We start from the raw sequence: 23,706 nt of genomic DNA on the forward strand, positions 1-23,706 counted from the left end.
AGTCTGTGGGTCTGTCTGTGTGAGTCTGTGGATCTTTCTGTGAGTTTGTGGGTCTGTTTGTGTAAGTCTGTGGGTCTCTGTGTGAGTCTATGGGTCTCTGTGTGAGTCTATGGGTCTCTGTGTGAGTCTGTGGATCTTTCTGTGAGTTTGTGGGTCTGTTTGTGTGAGTCTGTGGGTCTCTGTGTGAGTCTGTGGGTCTGTCTGTGTGAGTCTGTGGATCTTTCTGTGAGTTTGTGGGTCTGTTTGTGTGAGTCTGTGGGTCTGTCTGTGTGAGTCTGTGGGTCTGTCTGTGTGAGTCTGTGGATCTTTCTGTGAGTTTGTGGGTCTGTTTGTGTGAGTCTGTGGGTCTGTCTGTGTGAGTCTGTGGGTCTGTCTGTGTGAGTCTGTGGGTCTGTCTGTGAGTTTGTGGGTCTGTCTGTGTGAGTCTGTGGGTCTGTCTGTGTGAGTCTGTGGGTCTGTCTGTGTGAGTCTGTGGGTCTGTCTGTGTGAGTCTGTGGATCTTTCTGTGAGTTTGTGGGTCTGTTTGTGTGAGTCTGTGGGTCTGTCTGTGTGAGTCTGCGGGTCTGTCTGTGTGAGTCTGTGGATCTTTCTGTGAGTTTGTGGGTCTGTTTGTGTGAGTCTGTGGGTCTCTGTCTGAGTCTGTGGGTCTGTCTGTGTGAGTCTGTGGATCTTTCTGTGAGTTTGTGGGTCTGTTTGTGTAAGTCTGTGGGTCTCTGTGTGAGTCTGTGGGGCTCTGTGTGAGTCTATGGGTCTCTGTGTGAGTCTGTGGATCTCTGTCTGTGTCTATGGGTCTCTGTGTGAGTCTATGGGTCTCTGTGTGTGTCTATGGGTCTCTGTGTGAGTCTATGGGGCTCTGTGTGAGTCTGTGGGTCTCTGTGTGAGTCTATGGGTCTATGTGAGTCTATGGGTCTCTGTGTGTGTCTATGGGTCTCTGTGTGAGTCTATGGTGCTCTGTGTGAGTCTGTGGATCTCTGTCTGTGTCTATGGGTCTCTGTGTGAGTCTGTGGATCTGTGTGAGTCTATGGGTCTCTGTGTGAGTCTGTGGGTCTCTGTGTGAGTCTGTGGATCTCTGTGTGAGTCTATGGGTCTCTGTGTGAGTCTGTGGGTCTGTCTGTGTGAGTCTGTGGATCTTTCTGTGAGTTTGTGGGTCTGTTTGTGTAAGTCTGTGGGTCTCTGTGTGAGTCTATGGGTCTCTGTGTGAGTCTATGGGTCTCTATGTGAGTCTATGGGTCTCTGTGTGAGTCTGTGGGTCTCTGTGTGAGGCTATGGGTCTCTGTGTGTGTCTATGGGTCTCTGTGTGAGTCTATGGGGCTCTGTGTGAGTCTGTGGGTCTCTGTGTGAGTCTATGGGTCTATGTGAGTCTATGGGTCTCTGTGTGTGTCTATGGGTCTCTGTGTGAGTCTATGGGGCTCTGTGTGAGTCTATGGGTCTCTGTGTGAGTCTGTGGATCTCTGTCTGTGTCTATGGGTCTCTGTGTGAGTCTGTGGATCTGTGTGAGTCTATGGGTCTCTGTGTGAGTCTGTGGGTCTCTGTGTGAGTCTGTGGATCTCTGTGTGAGTCAATGGGTCTCTGTGTGAGTCTGTGGGTCTGTCTGTGTGAGTCTGTGGATCTTTCTGTGAGTTTGTGGGTCTGTTTGTGTAAGTCTGTGGGTCTCTGTGTTAGTCTATGGGTCTCTGTGTGAGTCTATGGGTCTCTATGTGAGTCAATGGGTCTCTGTGTGAGTCTCTGGGTCTCTGTGTGAGTCTGTGGGTCTCTGTGTGAGTCTATGGGTCTCTGTGTGAGTCTGTGGGTCTCTGTGTGAGTCTGTGTGTCTCTGTGTGAGTCTATGGGTCTCTGTGTGAGTCTATGGGTCTCTGTGTGAGTCTATGGGTCTCTGTGTGAGTCTATGGGTCTCTGTGTGTGTCTATGGGTCTCTGTGTGAGTCTACGGGTCTCTGTGTGAGTAGTCTGTGGGTCTCTGTGTGAGTTTAGGGGTCTCTGTGTGAGTCTGTGGATCTCTGTGTGAGTCTGTGGGTCTCTGTGTGAGTCTATGGGTCTCTGTGTGAGTCTATGGGTCTCTGTGTGAGTCTGTGGGTCTCTGTGTGAGTCTATGGGTCTCTGTGTGAGTCTATGGGTCTCTGTGAGTCTATGGGTCTCTGTGTGAGTCTATGGGTCTGTGTGTGTGTCTATGGGTCTCTGTGTGAGTCTATGGGGCTCTGTGTGAGTCTATGGGTCTCTGTGTGAGTCTATGGGTCTCTGTGTGAGTCTATGGGTCTCTGAGTGAGTCTATGGGTCTCTGTGAGTCTATGGGTCTCTGTATGAGTCTATGGGTCTCTGTGTGTGTCTATAGGTCTCTGTGTGTGTCTATGGGTCTCTGTGTGAGTCTACGGGGCTCTGTGTTAGTCTGTGGATCTGTGTGAGTCTGTGGGTCTCTGTGTGAGTTTAGGGGTCTCTGTGTGAGTCTGTGGATCTCTGTCTGTGTCTATGGGTCTTTGTGTGAGTCTATGGGTCTCTGTGTGAGTCTGTGGGTCTCTGTGTGAGTCTGTGGATCTCTGTCTGTGTCTATGGGTCTCTGTGTGAGTCTGTGGATCTGTGTGAGTCTATGGGTCTCTGTGTGAGTCTATGGGTCTCTGTGTGTGTCTATAGGTCTCTGTGTGTGTCTATGGGTCTCTGTGTGAGTCTGTGGATCTGTGTGAGTCTGTGGGTCTCTGTGTGAGTTTAGGGGTCTCTGTGTGAGTCTGTGGATCTCTGTCTGTGTCTATGGGTCTCTGTGTGAGTCTGTGGGTCTCTGTGTGAGTCTGTGGATCTCTGTCTGTGTCTATGGGTCTCTGTGTGAGTCTGTGGATCTGTGTGAGTCTATGGGTCTCTGTGTGAGTCTGTGGATCTGTGTGAGTCTATGGGTCTCTGTTTGAGTCTGTGGGTCTCTGTGTGAGTCTGTGGATCTCTGTGTGAGTCTATGGGTCTCTGTGTGAGTCTGTGGGTCTCTGTGTGAGTCTATGGGTCTCTGTGTGAGGCTATGGGTCTCTGTGTGTGTCTATGGGTCTCTGTGTGAGTCTATGGGGCTCTGTGTGAGTCTATGGGTCTCTGTGTGAGTCTGTGGATCTCTGTCTGTGTCTATGGGTCTCTGTGTGAGTCTGTGGATCTGTGTGAGTCTATGGGTCTATGTGTGAGTCTGTGGGTCTCTGTGTGAGTCTGTGGATCTCTGTGTGAGTCTATGGGTCTCTGTGTGAGTCTGTGGGTCTGTCTGTGTGAGTCTGTGGATCTTTCTGTGAGTTTGTGGGTCTCTGTGTGAGTCTGTGGGTCTCTGTGTTAGTCTATGGGTCTCTGTGTGTGTCTATGGGTCTCTGTGTGAGTCTATGGGTCTCTGTGTGAGTCTATGGGTCTCTGTGTGAGTCTATGGGTCTCTGTGTGAGTTTATGGGTCTCTGTGTGAGTCTATGGGTCTCTGTGTGTGTCTATGGGTCTCTGTGTGAGTCTATGGGTCTGTTTGTGAGTCTATGGGTCTCTGTCTATGGGTCTCTGTGTATCTCTATGGGTCTCTGTGTGAGTCTATGGGTCTCTGTGTGAGTCTATGAGTCTCTGTGCGTGTCTATGGGTCTCTGTGTGAGTCTATGGGTCTCTGTGTAGTCTATGGGTCTCTGTGTGAGTCTATGGGTCTCTGTGTGAGTACATGGGTCTCTGTGTGAGTCTGTGGGTCTCTGTGTGAGTCTATGGGTGTCTGTGTGAGTCTATGGGTCTCTGTGTAGTCTATGGGTCTCTGTGTGAGTCAATGAGTCTGTGTGTCTCTGTGTGAGTCTGTGGGTCTCTGTGTGAGTCTATGGGTCTCTGTGTGAGTCTATGAGTCTATGGGTCTCTGTGTGAGTCTATGGGTCTCTGTGTGAGTCTATGTGTCTCTGTGTGTGTCTATGGGTCTCTGTGTGAGTCTATGGGTCTCTGTGTGAGTCTGTGGGTCTCTGTGTGAGTCTATGAGTCTCTGTGTGTGTCTATGGGTCTCTGTGTGAGTCTATGGGTCTCTGTGTGAGTCTATGGGTCTCTGTGTGAGTCTATGGGTCTCTGTGTGAGTCTATGGGTCTCTGTGTGAGTCTATGGGTCTCTGTGTGAGTCTATGGGTCACTGTGTGTGTCTGTGGATCTCTGTGTGAGTCTATGGGTCTCTGTGTGAGTCTGTGGGTCTCTGTGTGAGTCTATGGGTCTCTGTGTGAGTCTGTGGGTCTCTGTGTGAGTCTATGAGTCTCTGTGTGAGTCTATGGGTCTCTGTGTGAGTCTGTGGGTCTCTGTGTGAGTCTATGGGTCTCTCTGTGAGTCAATGAGTCTGTGTGTCTCTGTGTGAGTCTATGGGTCTCTGTGTGGGTCTATGGGTCTCTGTGTGAGTCTATGGGTCTCTGTGTGAGTCTGTGTGTCTCTGTGTGAGTCTATGGGTCTCTGTGTGAGTCTATGGGTCTCTGTGTGAGTCTATGGGTCTCTACCAAACAAAGCGACTCTAACCCAGCGGCACGCTCTGTCTGATTCCTTTCCAAGCTGCCAGTGAGGCGTGGAGACTCGCAGTGTCGGTGAGACTCCCTCGTTCACGTGCATCGGTGTCATGGATTGATCCCTTGGAACTTGCGTTTCATCAGTTCAAGTGTCGTGCGTTGTGTGTGTGTTGTGTGTGCTGTGTGTTCAGTGTTGTGTTCTTTGTGTGTGCTTGTGTGTGGTTTGTTGTGTTATTTGTGTGTGCTTGTGTGTGGTGTGTGTTGTGTGTGTTGTTTTGGTGATTGTGTTGTGTGTGGTGCGCTTGTGTGTGTGCTTGTGTGTGTGTTGTGTGTGCTTGTGTGTGTGTTGTGTGTGCTTGTGTGTGTGTTGTGTGTGCTTGTGTGTGGTCTGTTTTGTGTTGTGTTGGTGTGTGTTGTGTTGGTGTGTGTGTTGTGTTGTGTGTGGTGTGTTTTGTGTGTGGGGTGTGTGTGTGTGCTTATGTCTGTGTGTGTGTGTGTCTGTGTGTGTGTGTCTGTGTGTGTGTGTGTCTGTGTGTGTGTCTGTGTCTGTGTGTGTGTGTGTCTGTGTGTGTGTGTGTCTGTGTGTGTGTCTGTGTGTGTCTGTGTGTGTCTGTGTGTGTCTTGTGAACCCCCCTCCGTGTTGTTAGCGGACGGTCCCTGAGCAAGCGGATCTCACAGAACAACCTCTGAGATCCACTTCTTCTTGAACTGACTCTGTGGTCCACTCAGAGCGGTCCACAGAAGTGGATGTCGTAGAGCCACGTTTTAAAGGTTTGACGGTGCTGGACCTTTATCCCCGTGCGTGTCGGGGTCGCAGAACCGGCGAGGAATTCGAAGAACGATGCTGGAGCCGCGGTCCAGGATTCAGCGCGGCAATGGCCACGTCTGATTCACGTGGTCTCTGGAGAGGACTCCTGCGATTTTGGTACGAACCCCAGCCACTTGGCTGCCTGCAGATTCAGTCTGCGCACGCGCTAACACACACACGCATGCTAACACACACACACACACGCGCATGCTAACACACACACGCTAACACACACACACACGCTAACACACACACACATGCGCTAACACACACACACACACACGCTAACACACACACACACACGCTAACACACACACACGTGCTAACACACACGCATGCTAACACACACACACTCGCTAACACACACACACACGCGCTAACACACACGCGCTAACACACACGCGCTAACACACACAGGCTAACACACACACGCATGCTAACACACACACACACTCGCTAACACACACGCGCTAACACACACAGGCTAACACACACGCATGCTAACACACACACACACTCGCTAACACACACACACACACGCGCTAACACACACACACGCGCTAACACACACACACACACACGCGCTAACACACACACTTGCATGCTCACGCACACACGCACACATGCACACACACATGCACTCGCTAACACACACACACGCGCTAACACACACACACACGCGCTAACACACACACACACGCTAACACACACACTCTCGCTAACACACACACACTCGCTAACACACATTCGCTAAGACACACACATACACGCGCTAACACACACACTCGCTCACACACACACGCGAACACACAAACACGCACACACACAAACACGTGTAGTGGGTCGTATGGAGACGGAGTCTTCTTAGGAGGCAACGCGTATTTATTAAACGATCAACACAGAAGGTCCCTAACTCGAAGGGGTAATGGGCCCCTTCTACCCAACAACCTCAGGAGGTACCACAGCCTCGGGGCTCACGTGCCCTAGCCACTGGGACCAACCACTCTTCAGCCCTCCGGCTAAAGGCACCTCGGGGTGGCTGACCCGACCCAGCCAAGGTCCTCGCGTCCCGACCGTTGGCCCACTCAGGGTCCGGGGTTCCCTCAGGGTCCTAGCTGACTGACCGCTAGCCCACTGAACTCCAGCCCTCAGAAGGACGTGGGGTCGGGGACACTCAGGGTCCTAGCTGACTGACCGTTGCCCTCAGTGAACTCCGGCCCTCAGAAGGACGTGGGGTTGGGGTTTCTCAGGGTCCTAGCCGACTGACCGTTGCCCTCAGTGAACTCCGGCCCTCAGAAGGACGTGGGGTCGGGGTATCCTCAGGGTCCTCGCTGACTGACCGCTAGCCCACTGAACTCCGGCCCTCAGAAGGACGTGGGGTCGGTGACACTCAGGGTCCTAGCTGACTGACCGTTGCCCTCAGTGAACTCCGGCCCTCAGAAGGACGTGGGGTCGGGGTTTCTCAGGGTCCTAGCCGACTGACCGTTGCCCTCACTCCGCTCCGGCCCTCAGAAGGATGTGGGGTCGGGGACACTCAGGGTCCTAGCTGACTGACCGCTGGCCCACTTAGACCCGGCCCTCAGAAGGACGTGGGGTCGGGGACCCTCAGGGTCCTAGTCCACTGACCTTTGCCCTCACTCAGACCCGGCCCTGAGAAGGACGTGGGGTCCGGGAATCTTCAGGGTCTTGGTCCACTGACCGTTGGCCTCAGTGACCTCCGGCCTTTAAAAGGACGTCGGGTCAAGGACACTCAGGGTCCTAGCCAACTGACCGTTGCCCTCAGTGAACTCCGGCCCTCAGAAGGACGTGGGGTCGGGGGACACTCAGGGTCCTAGCCGACTGACCGTTGCCCTCAGTGAACTCCGGCCCTGAGAACGATGTGGGGTCGCGGGTTTCCTGAGGGTCCTAGCTGACTGACCGCTAGGCCACTCAGACCCGGCCCTCAGAAGGACGTGGGGTCGGGGACCCTCAGGGTCCTAGTTCTCTGACCGTTGCCCTTACTGAGCTCCGGCCCTCAGAAAGACGTGGGGTCGGGGACACTCAGGGTCCTAGTCCACTCACCGCTAGCCCACTCAGACCCGGCCCTCAGAAGGACGTGGGGTCGGGGACACTCAGGGTCCTAGCTGACTGACCGCTGGCCCACTCAGCTCTGGCCCTCAGAAGGACGTGGGGTCGGGACACTCAGGGTCCTCGCTGACTGACCGTTGCCCTCAGTGACCTCCGGCCCTCGAAGGACGTGGAGTCGGGGGTCATCAGGGTCCTAGCCGACTGACCGCTGGCCTACTTAGACCCGGCCCTCAGAAGGACGTGGGGTCGGGGGACACTCAGGGTCCTCGCTGACTGACCGTTGCCCTCAGTGACCTCCGGCCCTCAGAAGGACGTGGGGTCGGGGACACTCAGGGTCCTAGTTCTCTGACCGTTGCCCTCACTGAGCTCCGGCCCTTAGAAGGACGTGGGGTCGGGGGTATCCTCAGGGTCCTAGCTGACTGACCGCTGGCCCACTCAGCTCCGGCCCTCAGAAGGACGTGGGGTCGGGGACACTCAGGGTCCTCGCTGACTGACCGTTGCCCTCAGTGACCTCTGGCCCTCGAAGGACGTGGAGTCGGGGGTCATCAGGGTCCTAGCCGACTGACCGCTGGCCTACTTAGACCCGGCCCTCAGAAGGACGTGGGGTCGGGGGACACTCAGGGTCCTCGCTGACTGACCGTTGCCCTCAGTGACCTCCGGCCCTCAGAAGGACGTGGGGTCGGGGACACTCAGGGTCCTAGTTCTCTGACCGTTGCCCTCACTGAGCTCCGGCCCTTAGAAGGACGTGGGGTCGGGGGTATCCTCAGGGTCCTAGCTGACTGACCGCTGGCCCACTCAGCTCCGGCCCTCAGAAGGACGTGGGGTCGGGGACACTCAGGGTCCTCGCTGACTGACCGTTGCCCTCAGTGACCTCCGGCCCTCGAAGGACGTGGGGTCGGGGGTCATCAGGGTCCTAGCCTACTGACCGCTGGCCCACTTAGACCCGGCCCTTAGAAGGACGTGGGGTAGGGGTTTCCTCAGGGTCCTAGTTCTCTGACCGTTGCCCTCACTGAGCTCCGGCCCTCAGAAGAATGTGGGGTCGGGGTATCCTCAGGGTCCTAGTCCACTGACCACTGGCCCACTCAGATCCGGCCTTTAGAAGGACGTGGGGTCGGGGGTATCCTCAGGGTCCTAGCCGACTGACCGCTGGCCCACTGAGCTCCGGCCCTCAGAAGGACGTGGGGTCGGGGACCCTCAGGGTCCTAGTCCACTGACCTTTGCCCTCACTCAGACCCGGCCCTGAGAAGGACGTGGGGTCCGGGAATCTTCAGGGTCCTGGTCCACTGACCGTTGGCCTCAGTGACCTCCGGCCTTTAAAAGGACGTGGGGTCGGGCGACACTCAGGGTCCTAGCTGACTGACCGCTGGCCCACTCAGACCCGGCCTTTAGAAGGACGTCGGGTCGAGGACACTCAGGGTCCTAGCCGACTGACCGTTGCCCTCAGTGAACTCCAGCCCTCAGAAGGACGTGGGGTCGGGGGACACTCAGGGTCCTAGCCGAATGACCTTTGCCCTCATTCAGCTCCGGCCCTGAGAACGACGTGGGTTCGGAGTTTCTCAGGGTCCTGGTCCACTGACCGTTGCCCTCAGTGAACTCCAGCCCTCAGAAGGACGTGGGGTTGAGGGACACTCAGGGTCCTAGCTGACTGACCGCTGGCCCACTGAACTCCGGCCCTCAGAAGGACGTGGGGTCGGGGAATCCTCAGGGTCCTAGTCCACTGACCACTGGCCCACTCAGACCCGGCCCTCAGAAGGACGTGGGGTCGGGCGACACTCAGGGTCCTAGCTGACTGACCGCTGGCCCACTCAGCTCCGGCCCTCAGAAGGACGTGGGGTCGGGGAATCTTCAGGGTCCTAGCCTACTGACCGTTGCCCTCAGTGAACTCCGGCCCTCAGAAGAATGTGGGGTCGGGGTATCCTCAGGGTCCTAGTCCACTGACCGTTGCCCTCAGTGACCTCCGGCCCTCAGAAGGACGTGGGGTCGGAGTTTCCTCAGGGTTCTAGTTGACTGACCGCTAGCCCACTCAGACCCGGCTTTTAGAAGGACGTCGGGTCGGGGACACTCAGGGTCCTAGCTGACTGACCGCTAGCCCACTGAGCTCCGGCCCTCAGAAGGACGTGGAGCTTGGGGGTCCAGGGTCCTACCTTGAAGCGAGGTCTTGGGTCTTGGGCTTGACGCTGACTGCCGGAGCCGCTCCGGGGTCCGCCTTTCACGGGGCTCCCAGGATCACCCCGCCCCTGGCCACGCCCACTCTCTGGAACATTCCGGATGGACCGAGATTGTTGCGCAATCCCTCAGCCCCCCCCCCCCCCCACTGGGGGCCTGGTGTGTCCACCGCATTTACCCACCACACACTTCACACTTCACACACACGCACGCGCACACACGTACACGCGCACACACTCGCACACTTCACACACGCACACACACTCACACATGCACACACTTCACACGCGCGCACACTTCACACGCGCACACTTCACACGCGCACACGCACACACACTCGCACACTTCACACACGCACACACACTCACACATGCACACACTTCACACGCGCACACTTCACACGCGCACACGCACACACACTCGCACACACGTGCACACACTTCACACTCGCACACACGCGCACACACTTCACACACGCACACACACACGCACACACGCGCACACACTTCACACACGCACACACACACGCACACACGCGCACACTTCACACGCGCACACGCACACACACTCGCACACACGCGCACACACTTCACACACGCACACACACACGCACACGCGCGCACACTTCACACGCGCACACACGCACACACACTCACACTTCACGCACGCGCACACACACACGCACACACACGCACACTTCACACACACGCGCACACACACACTTCACACACACACGCACACACACTTCACACGCGCACACACACGCACGCGCTAGAACAATACAGAGATATTACCGTACATCCTTAATGGGGGGACGTGTTGGGGTAAGTTGCGCTGGCGAACGCACGGCAAACTCGCTCCATCGTATCTTGTCACGTCTCTCCATCATCTCCTCACCCACCCACCCACTCACCCACTCACCCACCCATACACTCACCCACCCACCTACCCACTCACCCATCCACCCACCCACCCACCCACTCACTCTCTCACTCACTCACTCACCCACCCACCCACCTAACCACCCACTCACTCACCCACCTACTCACTCACCCACTCACCCACCCACTCACCCACTCACCCACCCACTCACCCACCCACTCACCCACCCACTCACCCACCCACCCACCCACTCACCCACCCACCCACTCACCCACCCACCCACTCACCCACTCACCCACTCACTCACCCACCCACTCACGCACCCACCCACCCACTCACCCACCCACCCACCCACTCACTCACTCACTCACCCACCCACCCACTCACCCACCCACTCATCCACTCACCCACCCACCCACTCACTCACCCACCCACTCACCCACCCACCCACTCACCCACCCACCCACTCACCCACCCACCCCCGCCCCCACGTCACCCGCAAGCTCCCAAGCCGTTCAACGCCGTCGCCGCGCACTGCGACTGGCACCTTGCGAAGGAGCTCTCCAAGCCGTGCACCACATCCGCCGTCCGACGTCGGCAGAAGGTGACTGTGGTGGTGTTTTTTTTAAGCAATCGCTCAGCCGCTCCGTAAAGGAGTGAGATGGAACAGATGGAGATTAGTCCACACACTGGTGTAGAAGGGAGTGAGATGGAACAGATGGAGATTAGTCCACACACGGGTGGAAGGGAGTGAGATGGAACAGATGGAGATTAGTCCACCCACGGGTGTAGAAGGGAGTGAGATGGAACAGATGGAGATTAGTCCACACACGGGTGGAAGGGAGTGAGATGGAACAGATGGAGATTAGTCCACACACGGGTGGAAGGGAGTGAGATGGAACAGATGGAGATTAGTCCACCCACGGGTGTAGAAGGGAGTGAGATGGAACAGATGGAGATTAGTCCACACACGGGTGGAAGGGAGTGAGATGGAACAGATGGAGATTAGTCCACCCACGGGTGTAGAAGGGAGTGAGATGGAACAGATGGAGATTAGTCCACCCACGGGTGTAGAAGGGAGTGAGATGGAACAGATGGAAATTAGTCCACACACGGGTATAGAAGGGAGTGAGATGGAACAGATGGAGATTAGTCCACACATGGGTGTAGAAGGGAGTGAGATGGAACAGATGGAGATTAGTCCACACATGGGTGTAGAAGGGAGTGAGATGGAACAGATGGAGATTAGTCCACCCACGGGTGTAGAAGGGAGTGAGATGGAACAGATGGAAATTAGTCCACACACGGGTATAGAAGGGAGTGAGATGGAACAGATGGAGATTAGTCCACACACGGGTGTAGAAGGGAGTGAGATGGAACAGATGGAGATTAGTCCACACATGGGTGTAGAAGGGAGTGAGATGGAACAGATGGAGATTAGTCCACACACGGGTATAGAAGGGAGTGAGATGGAACAGATGGAGATTAGTCCACACATGGGTGTAGAAGGGAGTGAGATGGAACAGATGGAGATTAGTCCACACATGGGTGTAGAAGGGAGTGAGATGGAACAGATGGAGATTAGTCCACCCACGGGTGTAGAAGGGAGTGAGATGGAACAGATGGAAATTAGTCCACACACGGGTATAGAAGGGAGTGAGATGGAACAGATGGAGATTAGTCCACACACGGGTGTAGAAGGGAGTGAGATGGAACAGATGGAGATTAGTCCACACACGGGTGTAGAAGGGAGTGAGATGGAACAGATGGAAATTAGTCCACCCACGGGGTAGAAGGGAGTGAGATGGAACAGATGGAAATTAGTCCACACACGGGTATAGAAGGGAGTGAGATGGAACAGATGGAGATTAGTCCACCCATGGGTGTAGAAGGGAGTGAGATGGAACAGATGGAGATTAGTCCACACACGGGTGTAGAATGGAGTGAGATGGAACAGATGGAGATTAGTCCACACACGGGTGGAAGGGAGTGAGATGGAACAGATGGAGATTAGTCCACCCACGGGTATAGAAGGGAGTGAGATGGAACAGATGGAGATTAGTCCACACACGGGGTAGAAGGGAGTGAGATGGAACAGATGGAGATTAGTCCACCCATGGGTGTAGAAGGGAGTGAGATGGAACAGATGGAGATTAGTCCACACACTGTGTAGAAGGGAGCGAGATGGAACAGATGGAGATTAGTCCACACACGGGGTAGAAGGGAGCGAGATGGAACAGATGGAGATTAGTCCACCCACGGGTGTAGAAGGGAGCGAGATGGAACAGATGGAGATTAGTCCACACACGGGTATAGAAGGGAGTGAGATGGAACAGATGGAGATTAGTCCACACACGGGGTAGAAGGGAGTGAGATGGAACAGATGGAAATTAGTCCACACACGGGGTAGAAGGGAGTGAGATGGAACAGATGGAGATTAGTCCACACACGGGTGTAGAAGGGAGTGAGATGGAACAGATGGAGATTAGTCCACCCATGGGTGTAGAAGGGAGTGAGATGGAACAGATGGAGATTAGTCCACACACGGGTGTAGAAGGGAGTGAGATGGAACAGATGGAGATTAGTCCACCCATGGGTGTAGAAGGGAGTGAGATGGAACAGATGGAGATTAGTCCACACACGGGTGTAGAAGGGAGTGAGATGGAACAGATGGAGATTAGTCCACACACGGGTGTAGAAGGGAGTGAGATGGAACAGATGGAAATTAGTCCACACACGGGTAGAAGGGAGTGAGATGGAACAGATGGAGATTAGTCCACACACGGGTGGAAGGGAGTGAGATGGAACAGATGGAGATTAGTCCACACACGGTGTAGAAGGGAGTGAGATGGAACAGATGGAGATTAGTCCACACACGGGTCTAGAAGGGAGTGAGATGGAACAGATGGAGATTAGTCCACCCACGGGTATAGAAGGGAGCGAGATGGAACAGATGGAGATTAGTCCACCCACGGGTGTAGAAGGGAGTGAGATGGAACAGATGGAGATTAGTCCACACACGGGTGACGGTGGATACTTTTCATGATTCGCGATCTTCGCGTTTCAGATCTCCAACACGAGAGCAGCGGTCTGCGTCGTGACGGCCGCCGCCTTATTCATGAGTAGGTCAAGCGCACGCACAGAGACACACAGAGACACACACAGAGACACACACAGACACACAGACATACAGAGACACACACTCAGAGACACACACAGAGACACAGAGACACACACACAGAGACACAGAGACACACAGAGACACAGAGACACACACACAGAGACACAGAGACACACACACAGACACAGAGACACACAGAGACACACAGAGACACACAGAGAGACACACACAGAGACACACACACAGAGACACACACAGAGACACACACAGAGACACACACACAGAGACACAGAGACACACACAGACATACAGAGACACACACAGACACACACAGAGACACAGAGACACAGAGACACACACACAGAGACACACAGACACACACACAGAGACACAGAGACACACACACAGAGACACAGAGACACACACACAGAGACACAGAGACACACACACAGAGACACAGAGACACACACACAGAGACACACACAGAGACACACAGAGACACACACACAGAGACACAGAGACACACACAGAGACACACAGAGACACACACAGACACACACAGAGACACACACACACACAGAGACACACACACACAGACACACACACTCAGAGACACACACTCAGAGACACACAGAGACACAGAGACACACACAGAGACACACGCAGAGACACACGCAGAGACACACACAGAGACTCACAGAGAGACTCACAGGGAGACTCACACAGAGACACACACAGAAACACACACAGAGACACACAAAGACTCACACAGACACTCACACAGAGACTCACACAGAGACACACACAGAAACACACACACAGAAACACACAGACACACACACAGAGACACACACAGAAGCTCACACAGACACTCACACAGAGACTCACACAGAGACACACACAGAAACACACACACAGAAACACACAGACACACACACAGAGACACACACAGAAGCTCACACAGACACTCACACAGAGACTCACACAGAGACTCACACAGAGACACACACAGAAGCTCACACAGACACTCACACAGAGACTCACACAGAGACACACACAGAGACTCACACAGAAACTCACACAGACTCACACAGACTCACAGAGACTCACACAGAGACACACACAGAGACACACACAGAGACTCACACAGAGACACACAGAGACACAGAGACACACACAGACACACACAGACACACAGAGACTCACACAGACACTCACACAGAAACTCACACAGACTTACATATAGGTAAGAATCCTACTGATGATGATAACGCTGCTACTGCTGCTACTGCTGAAACACTCTCGTGATTTCCCAGCCGTGGCTCCGACATCTGCCGCTGCTACTCCCGACGACGACGCCAGGACGTTCGTGGCAGGTCCCAACGTCACGGTGTCGTTCCTGTTCGACCACGTCAACAACGCCATCGAAGTCCGCCTGCTCAGGAACGGCTCTCTTCTGGCAAGTAGCAAGGGGCAGAGGTCGCAAACGGGTTTTGATTCCTTACCCGTACCCGGCCGCACCAGGGTCGCAAACGGGTACCCGTACCCGTACCCGGCCGTACCCGTACCCGGCCGTACCCTACCCGTACCCGGTACGGGTATCGGGTACCCGATTGCGACCTCTGGGATGAAGCCATGTTGCAGGCGCGGGTGGGTTGATTCTAGGAACTTGAATTGTGAGAAGAGACAAGACGTTGGGAAATGAGTGACAAACGGTGACTCACCAGTGACTCACGGCCTACCCGTACCCGGCCGCACCAGGGTCGCAAACTCTCTCACTCACTCACCCACCCACTAATTCACCCACTCACTCACCCACTCACTCACCCACTCACTCACCCACTCACTCACCCACTCACGAACTCACTCACCCACTCACCCACCCACGCACTCACCCACCAACCAGAGGTCGCAAACGGGTTTTGATTCCCTACCCGTACCCGTACCCGGCCGCACCAGGGTCGCAAACGGCTACCCGTACCCGGCCGTACCCGTACCCTACCCGTACCCGTACCCGGACGGGTACAGGTGTACGGGTATCTGGTAGGGTACGGGTATCGGGTACCCGGTTGCGACCTCTGGCAAGGGGCCGGCCATAAATGACGTCACGCACCTAGGGGGGGCGGGGGTGCGGGGGGGCGGGGTCAGACATTTGTGACGATGTGTGACGAGGGGTTTGAGAAATGTGACGTCACGTCGAAATGCTGCAACTTTAAATGAATATAGACAACACGTTCTACTTGATTAAATAGGCTTTTTAATAAATGTTTTCTGCTACAACATCGGAGTGGTGCAGCGCCGCATTAAATACGCACTACAATTACAATAAATTTTATTTGTTTACGTGGTGGTTTAGTTACTGCAGCTCCATACTATTAAAATTCCTTCCCTTTGTTAATGCTACTCCTACTCCCTCCCTTTGATGCTGCTAATCCTGCATAATGCACGGGCATAATATGACTTTGAGACCCCCCGCCCACCTCCTATGCATTCCACAAGTAGTGACTAATCCCATATCTGCATTTCCCATAAATATGCTAAATTCCTCTTGATATGCAAATTATTTTGTCAAGGCGCTCTTCCCCCTCCAACCCAGCAGCTTAAATATACGCTCCAAGCCTGGTGGTGTTTCATTCAGACGCTGTCTTTCCGACAGACCTGTTCTTCACCTGAGGACGGCTGCTTGCGTTGTGGCCGAAACGTCGTGAGAATTATTTTATTATGTTTTATTTGTATTATTTTATTCCCTTCTACGTGACTTTTTCGAAAGAACCAAGAAGGTACAATAACAATAGTTTAAAACGATTTGAAGCATTTTTTATTTTTTGTTGGGGAGGGGGGGGGGGGTCTGACTTTTTGTGACGCCGTGTGACGAAGGGGGGGAGGGGAGGGGAGGTCGAAAATCGTCCAAAATTGCGTGACGTCATTTATGGACGGCCCCTTATTAAAACCGTTGTTTTATTACTTGTCCAGGTAAGGCCTGCAGCAGAGGTCGCAAACGAGTTTTGATTCCTTACCCGTACCCGTACCCGGCTGCACCAGGGTCGCAAACGGGTACCCGTACCCAGCCGTACCCGTAACCTACCCGTACCTGCAGTCGTGATGCAAACAAAAAACACAACTCTGATAATGTATGTGCACTGTCCTTGAAGTTGATTGGTCCACACCCGAGACAGCTTTCCTTAGAGCCTAGTCTCACATGGTGTTGGACCAGATGACGCCAAAAGGAGTTGTTCAAAGTGCTGCCGCTGCCGTTGTTGTTGTATTCGCCGTTGCTATCTCTCTTCTCGCTTTGCCGGGTATTCATCCAGTCGTCGTTGTTTAGTTGTTAAGTCATCATTTAGTCGCCGTTTAGTCGCCGTTTAGTCGTCGTTGGGGCCCGACGCGTCGTTTAGTCACCGTGTGCTCTGCCCCACCACAGACGAACTGACTCACGACGGGCCAGACGCGTCGTGTAGTCACCGTGTGCTCTGCCCCACCGCAGACGAACTGACTCACGACGGGACAGACGCGTCGTGTAGTCACCGTGTGCTCTGCCCCACCGCAGGCGAACAGCCTCACGACGGGACAGACGCGCCGTGTAGTCACCGTCTGCTCTGCCCCACCGCAGACGAACTGACTCACGACGGGACAGACGCGTCGTGTAGTCACCGTGTGCTCTGCGCCACCGCAGACGAACTGACTCACGACGGGACAGACGCGTCGTGTAGTCACCGTGTGCTCTGCCCCACCGCAGACGAACTGACTCACGACGGGACAGATGCCTCGTGTAGTCACCGTGTGCTCTGCCCCACCGCAGACGAACTGACTCACGACAGGCCAGACGCCTCGTGTAGTCACCGTGTGCTCTGCGCCACCGCAGACGAACTGACTCATGACGGGACAGACGCGTCGTGTAGTCACCGTGTGCTCTGCCCCACCGCAGGCGAACAGCCTCACAACGGGACAGACGCGTCGTGTAGTCACCGTCTGCTCTGCCCCACCGCAGACGAACTGACTCACGACGGGACAGACGCGTCGTGTAGTCACCGTGTGCTCTGCGCCACCGCAGACGAACTGACTCACGACGGGACAGACGCGTCGTGTAGTCACCGTGTGCTCTGCCCCACCGCAGACGAACTGACTCACGACGGGACAGATGCCTCGTGTAGTCACCGTGTGCTCTGCCCCACCGCAGACGAACTGACTCACGACGGGCCAGACGCGTCGTGTAGTCACCGTGTGCTCTGCCCCACCGCAGACGAACAGCCTCACGACGGGCCAGACGCCTCGTGTAGTCACCGTGTGCTCTGCCCCACCGCAGACGAACTGACTCACGACGGGACAGACGCCTCGTCTAGTCATCGTGTGCTCTGCCCCACCGCAGACGAACTGATTCACGACGGGCCAGACGCCTCGTGTAGTCACCGTGTGCTCTGCCCCACCGCAGACGAACTGACTCACGACGGGACAGACGCCTCGTGTAGTCACCGTGTGCTCTGCCCCACCGCAGACGAACTGACTCACGACGGGACAGACGCGTCGTGTAGTCACCGTGTGCTCTGCCCCACCGCAGGCGAAGTGACTCACGACGGGGCAGACGCCTCGTGTAGTCACCATGTGCTCTGCGCCACCGCAGACGAACTGACTCACGACGGGGCAGACGCGTCGTGTAGTCACCGTGTGCTCTGCCCCACCGCAGACGAACTGACTCACGACGGGACAGACGCCTCGTCTAGTCACCGTGTGCTCTGCCCCACCGCAGGCGAAGTGACTCACGACGGGGCAGACGCCTCGTGTAGTCACCGTGTGCTCTGCCCCACCGCAGGCGATCTGCGAGACGACGGGCCAATTGGATTGTGGCAAGTCACGTGACCCCGACCTGCGCGTCGATCACTGGTCCCCGACCCACGGAACGGTGTTCTTCCCCGAGGCGGTCGTCGGGACGTACGTCCTGCGGTGCTGCGACGCCAACGGAGACTGCAGCGAGTTCAACTTCAGCGGTGCGTGTTTGTGTGTGATGTGGTGTGTGGTGTAGTGGTGTAGTGTAGTGTGTGGTGTAGTGTGTGGTGTGTAGTGTGGTGTGTGGTGTGGTGTTGTGTGTGGTGTAGTGTATAGTGTAGTGTGTGGTGTAGTGTATAGTGCAGTGTAGTGTGTATAGTGTAGTGTGTAGTGTAGTGTGTAGTGTAATGTGTGGTGTAGTGTAGTGTGTAGTGTAGTGTAGCGTGTAGTGTGTGGTATAGTGTGTAGTGTAGCGTGTAGTGTAGTGTGTGGTGTGTAGTGTAGTGTAGCGTGTAGTGTATAGTGTAGTGTGTGGTGTAGTGTGTGGTGTAGTGTAGTTTGTAGTGTATAGTGTGGTGTAGTGTAGTGTAGTGTGTAGTGTAGTGTGTAGTGTAGCGTGTAGTGTAGCGTGTAGTGTAGCGGGCGTTCGACACCTCACGTGGCCTTAACGTGCACCAAACCTGGCACAATTGCCGTGGTAAGACATCACCACAAATCCTTGAAATATTTGAACAAAGTCCCATCGTTGAGCTCCTCCTTGTGGCTGTACGGGGCGTGAGGAGGGGGTTCTTTGTTTTTGAGTGCTCGTAAATCTCCGTCTTCTCATTGTTGACGGGGCTCCGTCCGCTGTCCGATTCCTGCGTTCACAGTGGAGGCCATTCCTGCGACGACTCCCGCCACGTCTCGCCCTCCTGCCACTCGCCCATCGGACCGGCTGCCCGCGACCTCTACACCCCCGTGGTTGATTGCCGTTGCCGTTGCCGTGGTCGGAATCGTGTTTGTCGCCGGATTGGTTTGTGCCGTGTACCGCTTCAAATTCAGCGGTCACAGAGCACTGCCTGTTAAGGAACCGGCAGATGAGATATCTCTTAGCACACGACCCCATTTGACCTCCCCACCCCCAAGCCCCTCCCCTCTCGACCCCCTCTCCATAGAGAGCCATACGGGCAAAGACGAAGAAATGGAACACTCCCTAGCCACCACATTGCTCCAATCGACCTCCTGCGTACCGGGCGAGGTAGTTAACACTCCTTAGCCACCACATTGCCCCAATCGACCTCCTGCGTACCGGGCGAGGAAGTTAACACTCCCTAGCCACCACATTGCCCCAATCGACCTCCTGCGTACCAGGCGAGGTAGTTAACACTCCCCAGCCACCACATTGCCCCAATCGACCTCCTGCGTACCGGGCGAGGTAGTTAACACTCCCCAGCCACCACATTGCTCCAATCAACCTGCGTACCGGGCGAGGTAGTTAACACTCCCTCGCCACCACATTGCTCCAATCGACCTCCTGCGTACCGGGCGAGGTAGTTAACACTCCCTAGCCACCACATTGCCCCAATCGACCTCCTGCGTACCAGGCGAGGTAGTTAACACTCCCCAGCCACCACATTGCCCCAATCGACCTCCTGCGTACCGGGCGAGGTAGTTAACACTCCCCAGCCACCACATTGCTCCAATCAACCTGCGTACCGGGCGAGGTAGTTAACACTCCCTCGCCACCACATTGCTCCAATCGACCTCCTGCGTACCAGGCGAGGTAGTTAACACTCCTTAGCCACCACATTGCTCCAATCGACCTCCTGCGTACCAGGCGAGGTAGTTAACACTCCCTAGCCACCACATTGCTCCAATCGACCTCCTGCGTACCAGGCGAGGTAGTTAACACTCCTTAGCCACCACATTGCTCCAATCGACCTCCTGCGTACCAGGCGAGGTAGTTAACACTCCCCAGCCACCACATTGCTCCAATCGACCTCCTGCGTACCAGGCGAGGTAGTTAACACTCCCCAGCCACCACATTGCTCCAATCGACCTCCTGCGTACCAGGCGAGGTAGTTAACACTCCTTAGCCACCACATTGCTCCAATCGACCTCCTGCGTACCGGGCGAGGTAGTTAACACTCCTTAGCCACCACATTGCTCCAATCGACCTCCTGCGTACCGGGCGAGGTAGTTAACACTCCCAAGCCACCACATTGCTTGTATCGTGGATCATCTTAGGGGCCATCTATAAATGACATCAAGCACCTGGGGGAGGGGAGGGGGGGGGTCAGACATTTGTGACGATGTGTGACGGGGGGGGGGTTTGAGAAATGTGACGTCACATCAAAATGCGCAACTTTAAATAAATGTAGACAACACGTTCTACTTAATTAAATAGACTTTTTTATAAATGTTTGCTACTACAACATCAGAGTGCAGCGCCACATTAAATACACACTACAATGACAATAGTTTAAAGCGATTTGAAGCATGTTTTATTTTGGGGGGGGCAGAGCTTTGTGACGTCATATTTGAGGGGGGGGGGGTAAGAAAATCGTTCAAAATCGCGTGACGTCATTTATGGTCGGCCCCTTTCCATGATCGGGGGGCTTTTTGTTGTTTTATTTGTAGGGGTTGGATCGCGTGAGGGCGTCAATCAATCCCACCACCGCACGACGCTATACACTACACTACACACTACACTATACACTACACTATACACTACACTACACACTACACTATACACTACACTATACACTACACTACACACTACACTATACACTACACTACACACTACACTATACACTACACTACACACTATACACTACACTACACTATACACTACACTACACACTATACACTACACTACACTATACACTACACTACACACTACACTATACACTACACTACACACTATACACTACACTACACTATACACTACACACTACACTACTATACACTACACTATACACTACACACTACACTATATACTAGACTATACACTACACTATACACTACACTATACACTACACTACACACTACACTACACTACACACTACACTATACACTACACTATACACTACACTATACACTACACAGTAGACACTATACACTACTACACTATACACTACACTAAACACTACACACTACACTACACTATACACTACACTAGACACTACACTATACACCACACTACACACTACACTACACTATACACTACACTATACACCACACTACACACTACACTATACACTACACTATACACTACACACTATACTACACTATACACTACACTATACACTACACTATACACTATACACCACACTACACACTACACTACACTATACACTACACTATACACCACACTACACTATACACTACACTATACACTACACTACACACTACACTATACACCACACTACACACTACACTATACACTACACTATATACTACACTATACAATACACTATACACTACACGATACACTACACTATACACTATACACTACACTATACACTACACTATACACTACACTACACACTACACTACACTATACACTACACTATACACTATACTATACACTACACTACACTATACACTACACTATACACTACACTACACACTACACTATACACTAGACTATACACTACACTACACTATACACTACACTATACACTACACTACACACTACACTACACACTACACTATACACTAGACTATACACTACACTACACTATACACTACACTATACACTGCACTACACTATACACTATACACTACACTATACACTACACTATACTATACACTACACTACACTATACACTACACTATACACTACACTACACACTACACTATACACTACACTACACACTACACTACACACTACACTATACACTAGACTATACACTACACTACACTATACACTACACTATACACTGCACTACACTATACACTATACACTACACTATACACTACACTATACACTATACACTACACTATACACTACACACTACACTATACACTACACTATACACTGCACTACACTATACACTACACTATACACTACACACTACACTATACACTACACTATACACTACACTACACACTACACTATACACTACACTATTAACTACACTACACACTATACACTACACACTACACTATACACTACACTACACACTACACTACACTATACACTACACTATTAACTACACTACACACTATACACTACACACTACACTACACACTACACTACACACTACACTACACTATACACTACTACACTACACACTACACTATACACTACACTATACACTACACTATACACTACACTATATACTACACTATACACTACACTATACACTACACTACAAACGGTTCGTTCGTTTCTCGATCCGCGTGTCCTGGCGAGGCTCACGGCAGCGGTGCGTTGAGCAGTGAGCTCCAGCTCGCGACTTGATTTCGCACGCGGTGATCACACGACGCATTCTAGTGGAGCTTGCCTACCCGAGGCTCTGCAGACGAGTCGAAAACCCGCCTGATCCTCCCACGGTGTAATAAAGGACTTCGCCGACACACTGCTCGGTCTCCGTCTCTCTCTCTCTTCATTCTCGTTGACGTTCGCACTCCGCTGGTCCCGACAGCGGAACCGGCTGCTGGTCGCTGCGCGCTCCCTCCGTCAGTCGTACCATCGCTCCCCCGCTCCCGCACACCCGCTGGCCGACGGTGTGCTCGAAGCGTATATCCTTCGGCCACCCAACGTGGTCCAGCTTCATGACTCTACCAACTGACCCGGAGCCCTTCCGGGATCCCACCTATATTCCCTTCACCACGTGACCCTGTCTCCTCACTCTCACCACGTGACCCTGTCTCCACCCTCTCACCACGTGACCCTGTCTCCTCCCCCTCACCACGTGACCCTGTCTCCACCCTCTCACCACGTGACCCTGTCTCCACCCTCTCACCACGTGACCCTGTCTCCACCCTCTCACCACGTGACCCTGTCTCCTCCCCCTCACCACGTGACCCTGTCTCCTCCCCCTCACCACGTGACCCTGTCTCCACCCTCTCACCACGTGACCCTGTCTCCTCCCCCTCACCACGTGACCCTGTCTCCACCCTCTCACCACGTGACCCTGTCTCCACCCTCTCACCACGTGACCCTGTCTCCTCCCCCTCACCACGTGACCCTGTCTCCTCCCCCTCACCACGTGACCCTGTCTCCACCCTCTCACCACGTGACCCTGTCTCCTCCCCCTCACCACGTGACCCTGTCTCCACCCTCTCACCACGTGACCCTGTCTCCTCCCCCTCACCACGTGACCCTGTCTCCACCCCCTCACCACGTGACCCTGTCTCCACCCTCTCACCACGTGACCCTGTCTCCACCCTCTCACCACGTGACCCTGTCTCCACCCTCTCACCACGTGACCCTGTCTCCACCCTCTCACCACGTGACCCTGTCT

General features: G+C 53.9%; 1 protein-coding gene across 1 annotated transcript in view; it reads left to right on the top strand.

Annotated features, from left to right (window-relative positions):
• Positions 1 to 19,642, top strand: part of LOC133360772 (uncharacterized) — a 38,023-nt gene extending 18,381 nt beyond the window's left edge. The window contains exons 2-7 of the mRNA XM_061579636.1: positions 5,266 to 5,373; positions 10,875 to 10,975; positions 13,439 to 13,493; positions 14,809 to 14,951; positions 18,300 to 18,474; positions 19,123 to 19,642. Coding sequence (XP_061435620.1) covers positions 5,266 to 5,373; positions 10,875 to 10,975; positions 13,439 to 13,493; positions 14,809 to 14,951; positions 18,300 to 18,474; positions 19,123 to 19,508 — 968 coding nt within the window. The 3' untranslated portion in view covers positions 19,509 to 19,642. The remainder of the gene's footprint in view (positions 1 to 5,265; positions 5,374 to 10,874; positions 10,976 to 13,438; positions 13,494 to 14,808; positions 14,952 to 18,299; positions 18,475 to 19,122) is intronic.
• Positions 19,643 to 23,706: the final 4,064 nt, after the last annotated feature.

The sequence above is a fragment of the Lethenteron reissneri genome, chromosome 69 (genome assembly GCF_015708825.2).
Source record: "Lethenteron reissneri isolate LAM-NWPU_2019-01 chromosome 69, ASM1570882v1, whole genome shotgun sequence".
Classification (NCBI taxonomy): Eukaryota; Metazoa; Chordata; class Hyperoartia; order Petromyzontiformes; family Petromyzontidae; genus Lethenteron; species Lethenteron reissneri.